The sequence below is a fragment of the Elgaria multicarinata genome, chromosome 9, assembly GCF_023053635.1.
Source record: "Elgaria multicarinata webbii isolate HBS135686 ecotype San Diego chromosome 9, rElgMul1.1.pri, whole genome shotgun sequence".
Classification (NCBI taxonomy): domain Eukaryota; kingdom Metazoa; phylum Chordata; class Lepidosauria; order Squamata; family Anguidae; genus Elgaria; species Elgaria multicarinata.
In genome coordinates this window covers 34,198,027-34,215,583 of record NC_086179.1, presented here as the reverse complement: position 1 = coordinate 34,215,583, position 17,557 = coordinate 34,198,027, and the positions used below count along the sequence as shown (strand labels likewise).

The following is a 17,557-nucleotide window of genomic DNA, read 5'->3' as shown; positions in this document are numbered from 1 at the left end:
GTCTAAAATTACTTAGCTGCACCACTGGGAAGTATATAGACAGTCCAGATGCGATAAACTGGAGATCTTATTGGCTAATATTAAAACTGACGTTACTGTATATGGCAGCGTGTGTGTTGCATAGCTGAGAGAGGCATTTCCCTTCTTCGTCTTTCTTAAATATTAAATATATAACCCCATAAATTAATTAGGGCGGATGACAAACTAGCTATTGTAAAAAGAACCTGCCCCCTGGGGAAGCCTGGAGGGGAGGGGAAATGGCGGAGCCCTGTGCTTGATGACTCAGCAACGCATTTGAATGTCTGGGATCTGCGTGACTCAGGGCATCTCTTTGGAACGCCACTGCCCTGCCTACCAGGGGCATCGCTTAATCACAGCTAGGGTTGGGAGAAAGAGTGCTACACTTGTTCATATTTACTTCAAAGAGGGAGAGGAAAGCGGCTGCTTTTCTCTTTTCTTTTTTTGGTGCCACTGAACTCCCATAACTTGATCTGTAATTTGGCAGGTGCAGCTTCTTCCAACCTGGAGAAAATGCTTGGCTTCTAAATATCTGCCTGTGGATGTTGTAGTCAGAGGAACCCGTGTGTGTGTGTGTGTTGGAGTGAGAGAGAAACTCTTAATGGGAGTCTAGGACATCTTTTCAGCTCTAGCACCAGCCATGTATTCCCTGACTGAGGGCCACAATCATCCTTCTACTCACTGCTTCCAACCACAGGAGTTAGAACAAGGGGGTGATTTTAAATGTAATGTATTGACCCGGGAAGGTGCCTTCTCCTGAGTCAGACCACTGGATTCATCCAAAGCCTGCTCCAAACTTTTCAGGCAGGGTTCTTTCGCAGCCCAGCTACCTGCGATAAGTTTTTAAGTGGAAATACCGGGAACTGAATCTGTGGAACTTTCATAGGCAGAGCTAATGAGCTCTCCGCAAAGATGGAGGACCCAGGTGGCTCCTGGCACAGGAGAAGATGGTACGTATGTTTTGGGTTCTCCTTTTCATGTCTGCTCTTGGTAGACAGTGGGGAAAAACAGGCATAAAGTGTCCTCTGCAAAGAGGAGCATTATCTTCACTCCTGCACTTTTTGTTCATGTGACTGTTACGAGAGTAGTGTCTATTATAGCCTTTTCCAATCTGGTACCCTTCAGATGTGTAGAATTACAATTCCTTCCATCCCCAGACCATTCTCACTTGGATGATGGGAGTTGTATTCCCACACATCTGGAGGGTGCTTGGTTGGGAAAGGCTGGTCTCTTACCTCTCCTTCTCTTGGGTGCTTCTGTCCATCATCAAGAATATAGACATCTTGCATGTTTGAAAACAGAGCCAAAAGTAACATGACTGTGCTGAAAATGGTCCACCTGACATTGATAAAAAAAAGAAGAAGAAACGGTGTTATGTTCCTAAACCTGGGTGAACAGTATCCAGTGCTCCTGACTTTTGTTCATGTGAATGCAGCCTAGGACTGTTAACCTGGATATTTCCATATCCTAGGCTTGACTGGATACTGTAGACCAGATGTAGACAACCTGGTGCCCTCCAAAAGTTTTGCACTATAATTCCCGTGATTTCTGACCATTGGCCATGCTGGCTGGGGCTGATGAGAGTTGTAGTCCAAAACTTCTGGAGAGCACCAAGTTATCTATCCGTTGTTGAATATCAGCCCTGTGAAGACTTGGGCAAGTTCATGCTACTGAATTAAATTGCTTTAACAGTTGTGTCCCCTTGCTAGGGATCCTTGAGAACTGCAGAATACTGGTGCTGGTGGTGACAGCTAAGGGATTTTTTAAAGAGAATTCTTACTAAATGCATAGTCCTATGCATGTTCAGACAGAAAAAATGTTCTATAAGCATGGCTAGCTGGGGAATACTGGGAATTGTAGAACATTTTTCTAAGCATGCATAGGATTGTGCCCTAAATCACCAAACTACAACTCTCTGAGTTCTAGAAGGAAATTTAAAAGTGTCATGAAATGAAATCTTAAGCTTGCACACTCAGCTAGGACCTCGGAGTCAAATAATGCATTTTCTATGAGTTGTTTTTGGCTCACTTTTTCTGTTGCCTGTTTAACGAATTCAGCTCTGCTCTTGGCTTGGAGAGGCTTTCCTAATTGCAGGCCTGTTGGGCAGTTCTAGGCTCCTGCAGGCAACACAGAGTTTTGCTGAAAGTGGTTTCAGTGGCAATGCAAACATTTGGATCTGGGTCTCTGTGTTGCATATGTGCTCTAATCTTCTGCTTACCTCTTCAGTGCTTTAGCAAAGGCTGGGGAAATCCCTTGAAGCAGGAACTGAAGTGTCCCAGGGAGCCCCGGGGTCAGGTTCAGGCCTCCAGTTATGAGCCAGGCATATTGATATCAGGCTGTTTTGGAGGCTCTGAGGAGGTTTGCTCCTGTTTGATGGAGTGAAGGCCAGTATTTGTTCCCTAGGGATATTGGCTTTGTGCCGTGTGAAGATTGAGCCATGGATAGGGAATAGAGGCAGGGATAACATTTTGCTTTTCAGATGTTTTTTTGGGGGGTGGGTGGGTTCTATTATGGGAGGTTGATTTTTCTTGGTCTTGTCCACATTACCGAATAGTTAGTGATTTCTTCTAGCCAGCAAGCTTATAGATGTGTTTGTTGTGGGCTCATTCAAGGACTCATTCAGCTGGTGGCTCTGATTTTGGTGGGGCTGTGATTTCATTCTGGGTTTCAGTCAGAACCAGCCAAGCCTCGAAAGGAGCTATCGTAGGTGTTGAACCCTAACCCCCAAATACATTCAGCACCTTGGATGGCTCCTTTGGAGTTCTGGCTGATTCTGACTGAAACCCATTTTGACAATGGATTCACAGCCCCACCGAAATCGGAGAAACCATCTTTCAATGACCTCCCATTTTGGCTTGCTTGGCTTATGATTGATGGAGAATGGGCTATTTGTCCTTGTCTGCTGTAAGGTGGCCATATATGCAGGGCCGCTGTGTCTTTTCACAGTTGTGTTGATGAGGGAATTTCAGTATGTAATTATCACTTCTACAGCACCATCGTAGATAGTGCTTTACAGGGTAACTTCACTAGAAAAAAAATACAGTCTCCGCTCTGCTCTTTAAGTTTAAATTTCAATAATGCGGAAGGATACAGCCGGACAGAGTAACAAGGATCAATCTAAGCAAATGCAGTCTTATCCTATGTGCTGAGGTGGGGGAAGTTTTTCCTCTGATCGGCCATTGACCCACAGGAAATGTCAATGTGTGGGGCTGCAGCCAATCGGTGGTCTAGGGGAAGGGGGGATGTCCTTCTGGGGAACTGCAGAGGGCTGGATTTGGCCACCAGACAGGCCAGATTTGGTGCCTAGGTCTGAGCTTCTCTAGCTAATGCTAGTGTTGCCTCTTGTCCCAGGTCTGTAAATCTTTTTGCTCCTTGTGTATTACTCTTTCTATATTGCGTAGCTAAGACCACGTTGAGAACACAGGAAGAGCCCTACTGGATCAGACCGAGGGTCCATCTAGACCAGCACTCAGCTCACATAGTGGCCAACCAGCTGCCTGTGGGAAGCCCACAAGCAGGACATGAGTGCAACAGCACCCTCCTGCTCATCTTCCCCAGCAACACTGCTGTGCTCCACATGTAAATAAAGAATCACAAACACACCCCTGTTTCCACATTCTTGGCAGCAGTTAGAGTTCTCACTTCAGCCATGAGCATGCATTGAAAGGGTGCTCAGCAGCTTCCCCCTGCTTGCAAGTACAGCAGACTGGTTAAAAGCTCTGAAGGGGAAATGTATGCATATGTAATGATCTTGCTCTCCTAGGGCTTGAGGATATGGACAGCGAGGTCCAAAGCCTCTCAGATGCAGAAGAGGAAGAAGGTGCCCTGTGGGACAAGATTGAGAGTGCGCGGCACCAGCTCACCCGCTCTCTGAACCCGGCAAAGCTGACCCCGTACTTGCGCCAATGCCGCGTGATTGATGAGCAGGATGAGGAGGAGGTGCTGAGTGCCTTTCGGTTTCCGTGCAAGAGCAACCGGACAGGTGAGGGTCATTTAGAACTCACCTGTAGGATTCAGCAGCAGTGGTGGGGAAGGTTTGTGGAAGGCGCAATGCAGAAGGATGTGTCTGGAAAGGCAGAAAAAATAGGGTGGGTGGGTGGGCGGGCTGTGGCTCTCTGGCAATCATGGCTCCTTGATGTGCATCTCGGGGTGTTTGGAGATGCGTGTGTGCACCTGCTCTCTCAGAATGCTCGCTGCAACAATCTCTGTTGGAACACTGATGGACCTGGGTTGGCTTGCAAAGTACAGGAAGCTGCCTTATACTGAGTCAGAGCATTGGCCCATCTAGCTCAGTATTGTCAACACTGACTGGCAGCAGCTGTCTAGGGTTTCAGGCAGAATTCTTTTCCTAACCCTAGATGGAGAAGCCGTGGATTGAACCTGAGACCTTCTGCCTGCAAAGCATGTGCTCTATCACACTGAGCTATGGCCCCTCCCCTATGGAGTGGCTTTTAGTACGGCGGTGTGTATTCCAGCCTTCCCCAAACTGGTGCCCTCTAGATGAGCTGGACGACAACTCCCATCACCCCCAGCCACATGGGTAGTTCAAAACACCTAGAGAGCAGCAGGTTTGTGAAAGGCTGGTATATTCCATCGTAAGTAAATTATGCATGTTGTAACCAGGGATGGTGTGGCTGGCCTGTCTCTCTCTCCTGTTTTGGGGTCTATGCAAGGTTTTCACACAGGGATAAGCCAGGACATGACACATATAGAGCCCAAGTGCTAGGGACTCTGTCTAAGTGGGATCCCCATGGATGGAGATACAGCAAAAAGCTAGCAAGCTTGAGTGCTAGCTTGATGGAATCGCCAAGACAGAGTCCCTGGTACTTGCAACCAATGCGTGTAGTGTTGTGGTGTGTTCGACACTGTGAACTGCATTGTGTGGGTTGACTAATGTAACAGTGGAGGTTTTGTTGTGTACTTCCTTGGGCCCAACTTAGGCTCCCCCTGGGGCCTCAGATCTTCTTAGGAAACATAGATTCAGTGTTATTCCTCCACCCCATGCTCCCTGGCTCTGTCTCCTTTGGGCCTTCAGGGGAATCCTCCTCGGCCCCCATCCTGGCCAGCTTTCAATGTCCCTTGCCAGCAAGACATCTAAACATGGACACCTAAGAATCACTTCTCAATTGTTTGGTCAGCAGAGCTGTGATCCTGGCTCCACTTGCCTCCTGACATGCCCTGACAACCTACCCTGTTGCATGGCCAAGCATGGATGCTTTGTTGATGTTCCCTCTGAACTTCAGTCTTTCTCCTCATATCACTCTTGCCAAGTGGCTTTGGCCCAAAACTACAAGCCAGGAATGGACCCCACAGCCACATGAAACTCTGATCCCACTTTGTTGCTTTTCTTCTTCATTATTTTATAGAACATTTTAATGTGAAACAGGTGTACAGTTCTATTTATTTCTTGCTTTCCCAACAACCACTGTGAAGCATGTTCTGGTCATTCCCATTTTGCAGATGAAGAATTAAGGCTGTGTTTTATTAACTTAAGGCCCTTTCATTGTGACATGGACCAGGGTCTCCTAGATCCAACAACCTCTGCAAGGCCATGCTGGTTCTTGGGGAATGGCAAAGGGTTGGCCTAGGGTAGCCATTATTATTATTATTATTATTATTATTATTATTATTATTATTTACAACATTTATATACCACTCAGTTATCTAACACAGATTCCAGAGCGGTGAACATAGATCTAAACAGTAAAAGAAAGAAGATTAAAAAAACAAATTTGAGGGATGCTTCTTGAAACAGAGATGTTTTCAGGAGGCGCCTGAAAAGAATTGTCAGCAAATTGGACCCAAGAGCCAACAACAGGGCATTTGGACTCTCGTCCAGGGACACTCACACTTTGCATGGAAAGCACATCTGCCACATGCCCACTGGATCTTGCAGTGATAAACGCTACAACTTTTATGTTTTAATGGGAGAGGTGCCCTCCAATGACCTCAGTGATCAGGCAGGTTGGTAAGGGAGAAGGTGCTCTCTTAGGTATCCTGATCACAAGTTGTTTATGGACTCTTCTGGCTCTATGGTTCTAGGAATGTATGATTCTGCTTGCTGATCATGTGTCTTCTTCTTCTTTCTCTTCCTCTTCCTCTGCAGGACTCCTGATGGATATCCTTCGAAGGCGAGGGAAGCGAGGCTATGAAGCCTTCCTAGAGTCCTTGGAGTTCTATTACCCTGAACATTTCACCCGACTGACAGGGAAGCAGCCAGTCCAGCGTTGTTCTATGATCCTGGGTAAGACATTGCAGGAGAACATTGCACCCTAAATCTGACTACCAGAGAGGCGTGATTTCTCCTTGGAGTTATCCCAGCATGTGTGCGTGCATGATGGGCTGGGCTTTCTGCTGATGTGTGGAATTTCACATGGATCCTGTTGTATTGCACCTGAATTCCGATACTCATTTTCCGAGATTCATTTTTTTTTAATGCCCTTTGACTGTATAACGCTAAGCAGTGGCTGCAGTTTAGAAGATTAAGTGCTTCAGATCTACATGCTTCACCAGATCTTTTATTTGTTTCTCATCAAAGCAACCCTCAAATGAGCTGCTTTTCAAGTTTAAAAAGCAGCCAGGCAGGTGGTTTTCAGAGACATGTTGTGCCAGAAAAGAAGTAAGAAGCTTGACTTTGCACATGATGCTTCTGGATTAAGGGTGATGGGGTTTGCTAATTTATGGCCGGTGTTTACAAAATGCGTCAAGATCTCAAGATTGTGCTTCTGTGCACTGTGTAATTCCCTGACCCTTCCTTGTGGCTTCTACTCACGTACCTTTTCCTATTGAGTCCCTGTTTTTTGTCATCAGACTGTTACCTGTGAACAAATGCCATTTTTATTTGAAGAGTCTATCCCCCTGTCAGAGCCCCGAATGAAAACTAGAGCATTGGACAAGTTTTATGCCTAGTCCACTTTGTATGCAATTTATTAATTTGCATTTTTTCCCTTGAACACAGAATTTGACCTTTCTGAGCACAGAGTTTATACATCTTAACATGAAATAAAAAAGTATAATCGATAGAGGACTATATTTATATGCATACGATATCTACATCCCTAGTTAGAAGGAGTTATGTGAGAACAGTTTTGGGTAGCATAGAACTCTGTATGATCATGAGGAAATCCCATGTTAGGGATATATAGATTTTTGTAGATTGGAGCTCTGGAACCTTATATAGCAAATCTAAGGGTCTGATAGCTCTGCACAGCAACTGTTCCACCAAGTGCAAGAGGTGATTCACCCTTTACGTATCAGAGTGTGTTTGCTTCAGTTTCACCTCAAAGTGTGGAACAGACATGCCTGTTTTAAGTGTGTGTGTGTGTCTGTGTATGTAATGAACACATACTGGGGTGCTTTGATTAGATTGCATTTTCCAGGCACACAGCCTCTGTATGTTTACAAATACACATCTCCACAACACAAGTTAGGAACACGAAGCTGCCTTACACTAAGTCAGACCCTTGGTCCATCTAGCCCAGAATTGTCAACACTGGGCCTGTTCAGAAGACACCTTAAACCCTGCTGGTTAAAGCTTTTGGTTAAGAGCAGGGTTTAAGATGTGTTGTGTGGTGTGTTTTTCTAAACCCTGCTCATTCACTAACCACAGATGGACCATCTGCAGCAGAGTTAGTGGCTCTAACCCTGGCTTAAAGTGTTGTGTGCAACAGCACGGCTTGTGATTAGTGCTAAGCCCAGAGAACCACAGTTTTGCTAACCACAGAGCCTGAAGTGTCGTCTGAACAGGCCCACTGACTGGTAATGGCTCTTCAGTCAGGATTTCCCCCCTAGTTGTATCTGGAAATGCGGGGGATTGAACCTGGGACCTTCTGCATGCAAAGCACTGAGCCGCGGCCTCTCCCACTAAAATGTAAAAGTTCTAGCATTTATCGCTGCAAGATCAAGTGGGCATGTGGCAGATGTGCTTGCCATGCAAAGTGTGAGTTGGCTCTCCCTGGACGAGAGTCCAAATGCCCTGTTCTTGGCTCTTGGGTCCAATTTGCTGACAATTCTTTTCCAGACGAGGAGGGCCCCGAAGGCCTGACTCAGTTCCTGATGATGGAGGTGAAGAAGGTGAGGGCCCAGCGGAAGGGACACCTGGCCAAAGAGCACCAGCTGCAGGCGAAGAACCAGGCCTTGGAGGAGGAGAGCGGCCAGCTGAAGCAACAGCTCCAAGGACTGCAGAAGGTGCAGGCACGTTGCCAGCGGTTCCAGGAGGAGTGGGACTCCAACAGTCTGGAGCTGCTGCGGCTGAAGGACGAAAACTACCTGCTGGCCATGCGCTACGCGCAGCTGTGTGAGGAGAAGAACGCTGCTGTCCTACGGAGCCGGGACCTGCAACTGGGGGTATGGTGAGCAAGGAGGGTCTGCGTGTGTGTCAGGGGTGTTGAAACTCTGTCAGCCCTGAGGGCCAAATTCCATTTTGGAGAAGGTATTGGAGGCCAGCACTGGGCTGGGCGGGGTTAGGAGACAAAAGGGGTGGAGACTGCAGTTTCAAGCTCTTACTGCCAGGAACGAAGCCTTGGGGGAGGCATGGTAGCCTTTTAGATTGAAAGAGGGGGAGGAAATGCACAAGAGCCAGGAAAACACTAGGTGACAGGCAGCCAAGCAGTGGGGCGGTGATTCCGCGCTGGGTTTCAGTCAGAACTCTAAAAGCTGGAAAGCTCCTATAGGGTTCTGACTGAAACCCAGAGCAGAATCACCTTGGACAGCCCCTTCAGAGTTCTGCCTGGTTCTGACTGAAACCCGGAGCTGAATTTCTGCCCCACTGATATCGGAGCCACCAGCCTGTGCTGCAGTCAACTGTGGGGGAGGCGGGAGTGCGAGCGGTCTGGTCATGTGGGTGAAGGTGTGTGGCCATCTCTGGAGCCCAGGAGGACCCCGGGTGAGTTGGATTTGGCCCCAGGCCGGACGTTCTGCACCCTTGGTGTATATACATGAATGCAGGGGTTTGGTGGCGGTGCAAAACGAGGGGTGTTCGTCAGGATCTAAACCAAGGCCATTTCCCCCTGCCAGAAGCAACCAGGCCCTGTCTGCTTGCATGCAGCTCCTGTTCTGCTCTCATTGGTCCCAGCAACAAAAGAGGATCCAGAAGGCAGCTCTTGTCTATTATGCCTCATCCGGAGCGCTGCATTCTTGAGACTGCCTGACTTTGTCCCTTGGTTTCTCTTTTCGTTGTCCTGACCGCATCTGGGGGAGTCTCTGTTTCGGAGCTTTGTCTTTCTGCTGAATTCATTGCCACACACGCCTTCCTGCCTGTCCTGGTTTGTACTAGTTTTGATTCTAGCCAAGCTTCCCTCCTGGGTCCAGTGCATGTCCCAAAGGGCTCCCATCTGGGTCCACAAAGGGCAAATTTCACTTCTTTAAAAACAACAACAGCCCTGTTGCTAAGATGTCAGACAAGGTGATTTGTGTGTCCTGTTGGGTGAGAGATCCTGTAACTGCTCTGCAGGATTTTCTGTTAGGAATTCGTGCCTGGGATGCTGTACTACCTGACAAAGTGAAATGACATGTCTACAGTTGGAAATTGCTGGATCTATCTCCAGAAAAAGCCTGGATTTAAGGTTTTTGATCTCGGCTTGGAACTGCTTTGAACTCATCAGTGACTGATACTACATGGTTGTTGCATGTGTGCACAAACCTGTACATTTAAAGTGCACAGGAATACAAGCTGCTCCATATTGAATGAGTCTTGAGGTGCTTTCAGATAACAAAAATGGGATTCATTAAAGAATCAAAATGAACACTGCTATACTACTGCTAATCTTGTTCAGAGGTGACTGTGCCTGATCACTTGATCTATTATTATTATTATTATTATTTATTTATATAGCACCATCAATGTACATGGTGCTGTACAGATAACACAGTACATAGCAAGACCCTGCCGCATAGGCTTACAATCTAATAAGTTGTAACATCTAGTGACAAAGCACAATATTGCTATGCACGTAGCATGCCGTTGTGGAATATCTAGCTTCCCATGCAAAGTGGAAGATAGCTTTTAGAAGTAAACACAATCCTGACTAGTTTCCCTATTCCTGACAGCTGCAGTTTTCAGAATTCACTACTGCAATTTTGGGGTGATGGTGGCAGCTGAAGCATTACCAATTTTGCCAGGTTTTCGTGGGGGGAAGACTGTATGTTGAACCATGAGTTAGCGTGTCATCTGAATCCAGGACATTTTCCACAGAGTGGCTTGTTAACTATGCAGTGTGGCTCATTAACCACCATGAAGAACCCAACAACAAACCATGGGTTCTCAAGGTGGTTTGTTCAAGAGAAATAACCCATGTTTATCAAGGCTCTCTGTGGGAAATGTCCTGGATTCAGACAACATGTTAACCCACGGTTCAACAAACAACCCATAATTCAACAACAACCCACATTCAACCACTGGCTTAGCATGTTGTACGAACCCAGTCTATTTGTCCATCTGGCCCAGAATTTTCTGCTTTGACTGGCAGCAGCTCTCTGGGGTCCTGGGCAGAGAGAGGGGTCTTTCCTATGATCTGCTACTTGATTATTTTAAGTAGAGATGTGAGGATTGACCCTGGGACCTTCTTCATGCAGGGCATGTCCTCTGTACTGTGGTCCCCTTCCAGTATCCTCTCTCCAGATAGAGCATTCCCTGATGTCCCAATATAGTTTTTCCTCACCCTTCCAATCCCTTCTCAAGACCCTTTTCTCCTGGTGAGCTCTTCTCTAAGTTCTCCTCCCCTCCCCTGCACCAGACACTCAAAACAGCAGCTAATCTAAGCATAACTATATACTGCCCTTGCTTGCTATGTTATGACTTCTCTTGTGTGTCTGTGTCCCTCCTCTTCTTTCTCTCTCTTTACTTTTATTATCTCTTCCCCCTTGTCTCCTTGTATACTGCAGCTTCTGTAGAGTAAGCAACTGCCTGTTATTTTGCTCTGTAAAGGCCCATGCATATTGATGATGCCATAAAAAATGATGGATTGTGGCAGCCCTAGCCTTTGCCGGTTCGGTCTGAGCCCTGTAGTCACTTTCCGATTTGCTCTGGGAAGGCACTAATACACAGACCATGTCCTAATCTACCTTCCTAATCTGCCTTTTCGTGAACTGAACAGACTGTGTTTGGTTTTGGGTTGGGGCCAGGGCCGGCCCAAGACATTTCGCTGTCTGAGGCGATGGACAAAACAGCTCCCTCAGTTCCATATACTGAAGCTGACCTGGCAGTTGAATCTTCCTCCTCCACCGTATTTGAGGATGGCAAGATAGTTTTGGCCAAGGGCAGGCAAGCACCAGGGGCTAATTTGCCACAACCCACTGGGGGCTGCCCCCCTCCCCATTGCAGCACCAAATTTGCTTACAAAAGTGGTGGTGTGGCGGCAGGAGCAGTGAAAAAACTGTCAGCTTGCCACCAAATTTTGTGCGTTTGTTTGTAAAGCTAAGTAGCCCCCTTTTTTGCCGCCGCCGCTGCTGAAATTCATCGGCAAACAGCCAAACATTATTATTATTATTATTATTTATTTATATAGCACCATCAATGTACATGGTGCTGTACAGAGTAAAACAGTAAATAGCAAGACTCTGCCGCATAGGCTTACAATCTAATAAAATCATAGTAAAACAATAAGGAGGGGAAGAGAATGCCAACAGGTACAGGGAAGGGTAAGCAGGCACAGGGTAGGGAAAAACTAACAGTAGAAAGTAACAGTAGAAGTCTGCACAACATCAAGTTTTAAAAGCTTTAGGAAAAAGAAAAGTTTTTAGTTGAGCTTTAAAAGCTGTGGTTGAACTTGTAGTTCTCAAATGTTCTGGAAGAGCGTTCCAGGCGTAAGGGGCAGCAGACGAAAATGGACGAAGCCGAGCAAGGGAAGTAGAGGCCCTTGGGCAGGCGAGAAACATGGCATCAGAGGAGCGAAGAGCACGAGCGGGGCAATAGTGTGAGATGAGAGAGGAGAGATAGGAAGGAGCTAGACCGTGAAAAGCTTTGAAGGTTAACAGGAGAAGTTTATATTGGATTCTGAAGTGAATTGGAAGCCAATGAAGAGATTTCAGAAGCGGAGTAACATGGTCGGAGCGGCGTGCTAAGAAGATGATCTTTGCGGCAGAGTGGTGAACAGAAACCAACGGGCTAATGTGAGAAGAAGGAAGGCCAGAGAGAAGAAGGTTGCAGTAGTCCAACCGTGAAATAACCAGTGCATGAACAAGCGTCTTGGCAGAAGAGACAGACAAAAATGATCGAATCCTGGCAATATTATACAGGAAAAATCGACAAGATTTAGCTACTGCCTCAATATGAGGAATAAAGGAGAGCGAGGAGTCGAAGATAAAGCCAAGGCTACGAGCTTCCTTGACCGGAGTAAGCGTAACATCATTGACAGTAAGAGAATGAGAGATGAGGAGAAGGTTTAGGAGGAAAAACAAGCAATTCAGTCTTTGCCATGTTAAGCTTCAAGCGACGATGAAGCAGCCAAGCTGAGATATCTGAAAGACATGCCGAGATACGATCGTGAACATCAGGAGAAAGTTCCGGAGATGACAGATATAGTTGTGTATCATCGGCGTACAGATGATATTGGAGACCATGAGATTGAATAAGCTTGCCCAAGGGCAACATGTATAAGGAAAACAACAACGGGCCAAGCACCGAGCCTTGCGGAACCCCTACTGAAAGGGGAAAGGAGGAAGACGAGCTGCCATTAGTCAACACGCTGAAAGAGCGACCCGCTAGATAGGAGGCAAACCAGTTATAGACAGAGCCACAAAATCCAAGGTCATGAAGGGAATCTAAGAGAAGATCATGATCAACCGTGTCAAAGGCTGCAGTTAGATCAAGGAGAATAAGAACGGAATAATGGCCTTTAGACTTGGCAGTAAGGAGATCATTGGTGATCTTAGTAAGGGCTGTTTCGGTGGAATGCAGAGGACGGAATCCAGATTGAAATGGATCCAAAGCAGAGTTACTAGAAAGAAAGTCAAGACAGCGAGAGTAGACCGCACGCTCCAGGATCTTTGAAACAAACGGCAACAAAGAGACAGGTCGGTAGTTAGACAGAGATAACCTATCAAGAGTAGGTTTCTTGAGAATGGGAGAGACTGTAGCATGTTTAAAAGCAGAAGGAAATGAACCAGAGGACAGAGAAAGATTAATAATATGTAGCAAGGAAGGGAGGATAGCAGGAATAAGATTAATAAAGACGCGAGAAGGAATCGGATCACGAGAACAAGTGGAAGGCTTCGAAGAGCGCAGTATTGTAGACAGTTCATCCGCAGAGACCGAAGGAAACGCAGAGAAATTTGCAGGAGGAGCTGACAGATGAGGAACAGGAACTGGAAGAGGAGCAGAGCTGGCCAGATCAGAGCGGATAGTTTGGATTTTAGCATTGAAAAAAGAGGCAAAGTTGTTAGCAGACAGAGAGGCGGGGAGAGATGGCGGATTAGGCTTCAGAAGAGAATTGAAGGACGCAAAGAGCCGCTGAGGATGCCTAGCATTTGACTGGATCAGCGTTGAGTAGTACTGCTGTTTGGCCAGTGAGATGGCAGAAGAGAAAGAGGAAAGTACAAATTTGTAATGGACAAAGTCTGCCCGGTCCCTGGTCTTACGCCAAAGGCGTTCAGCTGCCCGGGAACAAGAGCGAAGGTAGCGGAGGGAAGAGGTGAGCCACGGTTGGGGTTGAGAAGGGCGAACTATCCGAGTTGTAGATGGAGCAAGATTATCAAGAGTTGAAGATAAGGAGGAATTAAAGAAGGAGACAGCTGAGTCCAAGGAGACAGCCGAACAGACAGAAGGAAGGGAGGAGGCTAGGGACTGGGAAAAAGCCTCGTAATTGATAGATTGCAAGTCACGACAAGAGCGAGAAGCGGGACGTGAAGGAGGAGGATTATGAGTAATATTGAAAGAAACTAGGTGATGATCTGACAGCGGAAAGTGAGCAGTAGAAAAGTCCAACACAGAGCAATTCCAAGTGAGAACAAGATCCAGACAGTGTCCAAGGGAATGTGTGGGTGCATCAGACCAAAGCTTAAGATCATAAGAGGAAGATAATGAGCGAAATCGTAGAGCTGCAGCATCTTGAGGGTCATCCACATGAATGTTGAAATCACCCAGGATAAGAGTAGGACAGTTGTCAGAGAGGAAAAAGGACAGCCACGAATCAAAATCAGAGATAAATTTTGAGGACGAGCCTGGGGGGCGGTACAGAACTGCAACCCGCAGTCGCAGTGGAGCGAAGAGCCTCACCACATGTACCTCAAAAGAGGAGAAGCAATGTGAAGGTGGAATGGAAAGAGGCTGGAACTGGCACAAACTAGATAATAAAAGACCCACACCACCACCCCGACCCTCTGGGCGACTAGTGTGAGAGAAAGAGAGTCCTCCAAGAGAGAGGGCAGCAGAGATGGCAGTATCATGGGCAGGAAGCCAGGTTTCAGTAAGAGCAAGGAGGTGGAGAGACCTAGAGATAAACAAGTCCTGGATGACAGGGGCCTTAGAAGCAAGAGAGCGACAGTTCCATAAGGAACACGAAAAAGGCAGCTGAGAAGAGGGGAGACACCGGATAGGAACTAAGTTAGGAGAGACGAGATTGGAACGAGCCATAAGGAACAGATACGAGGAGAAAAGAACTGAGAGGAGACAATGAGAAGATCGTGACCTGAATCAGAAAGAGGCAGCGACCGGACCGTGGCTGGGGTTTTTCCTCCAGAGTAGAGGATCCGCTTGACCGGCTTCGCCCCACGGCTGAGAGCCACAGGCCGAGAGCCCTTGTGCTCTCGCCCTTCGGTTCGCGCCTCCAGCAAACTGGAGGCTTGAAGTACCTGAAAAGGAGGGGGGGAGGAGCAGAAGCTGCAATTCAAACAGAACAATGGCAGGAAACTGATTTTTTTTTTTATTGCTGTCGCCAACACAGAAGTTTAAGTGGTGGCTTGGGGGTGGGACAGAGGGGCTCCAAAGAAAGGCAGAGGACTGCATGCAGCCCACGGGCTGTATCTTGCACACCCCTGGTTTAAGGGTTGCAAGGTAGGCTGAGTTGTGCATACAGCTCTGTACTCGAAAGCATCTCTACCTCCCAGCATATCTCCTTGCCTCCCAGCAAATGCCACCTGAAGTGGCTGCCTCAGTCTGCCTAATGGTAGGGCCAGCCCTGAGTGGTGCTCCATTGCTTGTAGGATACATGTCTCAGAAATAAAGGGACTATTTCTGGGTTGTGCTTGTGTGCACATACGTATCTGCTATGGACCATGTATGTAAGATATAATTTTTGTAATAGATTATTCTAATTATTTCAATATTTATCCCACTCTGTCCCTTAAAGGCTCACGGAAGAGTACCAACTTTAAACTCCCACTCTCAGTTAACATAAAAATGCTTCTTAGCATTTTATATAGTGCATAAAACTCCTTAAGGTGCTTCACATCAATTATCTCAACATTCTTTAGAACAACCCTGTTAGGTAGGTTCAGTATTATTATGTCCCCATATTGCTGATAGGAAAACTGAGGATGAGAGCAAGATGCTTGCCCAATTCCATCTTCTGGGTTCATGATAGAGGGAGGATTTAAACCAGGCATATCCTGGTTCTTAGCCACTGTTTTCTACCAGCTCAGACAACTCAGGCTATATTAGAATGAAGCAACAGTTAAAGAATCTCTTCTTATTTGCTACTGCTAAAATGTATGCTTTTGTGAACTGGTGTTGTGTGTGTATGACAGAGTAGTCTAGATTTGCCATTCCTGAGATTTTTGAGCTCCAGTCCTGAACTTTTCCACATAGAACCAGTGTGGTGTAGTGTAGTGGCTAAAGTGTTAGACTGGGAGTCAGGAGATCCAGGTTCTAGTCCTCCCCTAGCCATGGAAACCCACTGGGTGCCTTTGGGCCAGTCACAGACTCTCAGCCCAACCTACCTCACAGGGTTGTTGTTGTGAGGATAAAATGGAGAGGAGGAGGAGGATTATGTACACTGCCTTTGGTTCCTTGGTGGAAAAAGGGCGGGATATAAATGAAATAATAAATAAAGTTGCTATTAAATCTGTTTGTTTTAACATGACAAAGCATTGTGTACTGTGGTTTAAGTACATTATGCTTGGTGTGTGCATGCATGCATATGCATGTTTAGGATTTTCCCTGCTGCGTAGGATGTGGGTTTGTCATCCAACTGTTTTACGCTCCCACCCACTTTCTAGCTAATGTCCTTAGTGACTTTGCAGATACTCCAGGGGAAATATGACCCGAGATTCACATAGCTAGAAAGTGGGTGGGAGCATTCAATGGTCAGGTGACAAACCCACATCCTAAGCAGACCTTTCACTCTAGATAGCTGAAGGAATTGCTCGGACCGCACCTTGGTTATCTTGGTTTTGCGGTGAGCAACTGACACACCCATTTCCTCTGTTTGAGCTGAGATAGCTTCATCATGAGCTCACCTGTTCATAATTGTATTTAGATTAGAAGTCCTTCTGGAATCGCTCTATGGTTATTTCAGTCTCTCACCTCTGAGATCCTGATCAATGACTTTTCACTCACTGTTGCCCTGCAGTATAGTCTTAGGCGGTTTCTACACCTGCCTTTTTCCCTGGGGTCATTCTGGGAAAAAGGCATCCAAATGACACACGGGGATCCCAGGAGTAGGCAGTGACGATCATTCCGTTTCCCTGGGATAATCCTTAGGTGTAGAAAGGGCCTTAGTTTTCACTCCTGGATTTATCTAAATAGCTCCTTCCTGTTTACATATAACTTACACTTATCTCTGCTACTTCTGTCATGGCCATGTAGGAACAATGTGGAATTGGGCCTAGAGAGAGAGAGTGTGTGTGTGTGTGTGTATGTGTGTGTGTGTGTAAATGAATGAATGAATTTATGGGTTCACTGTTCCTGCTTAAATTAAACCAGCCTTCCCCAACCTGGTGCCTTCCACATGTGTTGGGACTGCAACTTCCATTATTCCAATAGCATGATGGGAGTTGCAGTTTTAAACCGGTCCTGGATGTTTCTTACTGTTGACTATTTGAAACTGTTTTGGATAGAGATGTGTCTTTCTCTGTGTACTGTTTGTTTATATGTTTTATGTAAATGGTTTTTGTACTTTGTAAACAGTTTTGTAATGTATTTTAATGGTTTTTAATATTTGTATGCAACCCAACTTCAGCTATTGGACAGCATTGAAATAGAATGAATGAATGTATGTTTTGGAGATCCTTATACTAGCATTCTCCACTCATGTCCTCTAGATGACTTGTACTACAACTCATATCACCCCCAGCCAGTGTGCCAATGACCCTGCTAGCTGAGGATGATGGGAGTTATGGTCCAACCCATTTAGAGGACACCATTTTGAGAAAGGCTGCCATACATTAGGGTGGCCATATGAAAAGGAGGACAGGGCTCCTGGAACTTTATCAGTTGTATAGAAAAGGGAATTTCATCAGGTGTCATTTGTATGTATGCAGCACCTGGTGAAATTCCCTCTTCATCACAACAGTTAAAGTTGCAGGAGCCCTGCCCTCTTTTGTATGGTCTTTTGTATGCATACAAATGACACCTGCTGAAATTCCCTTTTCTATACAACTGTTA

General features: G+C 46.3%; 2 protein-coding genes across 5 annotated transcripts in view; one reads left to right on the top strand and one right to left on the bottom strand.

Moving 5' to 3' along the window:
• The window catches only part of CDC42EP1 (CDC42 effector protein 1), a 258,720-nt gene that overhangs the window by 80,989 nt on the left and 160,174 nt on the right, over window positions 1-17,557 (bottom strand). The gene's annotated exons all lie outside the window — the stretch shown is intronic.
• The window catches only part of CARD10 (caspase recruitment domain family member 10), a 52,327-nt gene that overhangs the window by 1,835 nt on the left and 32,935 nt on the right, over window positions 1-17,557 (top strand). For all 4 annotated transcript variants that reach the window (XM_063133497.1, XM_063133499.1, XM_063133495.1 and 1 more), the window contains exons 2-4: window positions 3,782-4,000; window positions 6,125-6,262; window positions 8,039-8,364. In XM_063133497.1, coding sequence (XP_062989567.1) covers window positions 3,793-4,000; window positions 6,125-6,262; window positions 8,039-8,364 — 672 coding nt within the window. In that variant the 5' untranslated portion in view covers window positions 3,782-3,792. The remainder of the gene's footprint in view (window positions 1-3,781; window positions 4,001-6,124; window positions 6,263-8,038; window positions 8,365-17,557) is intronic.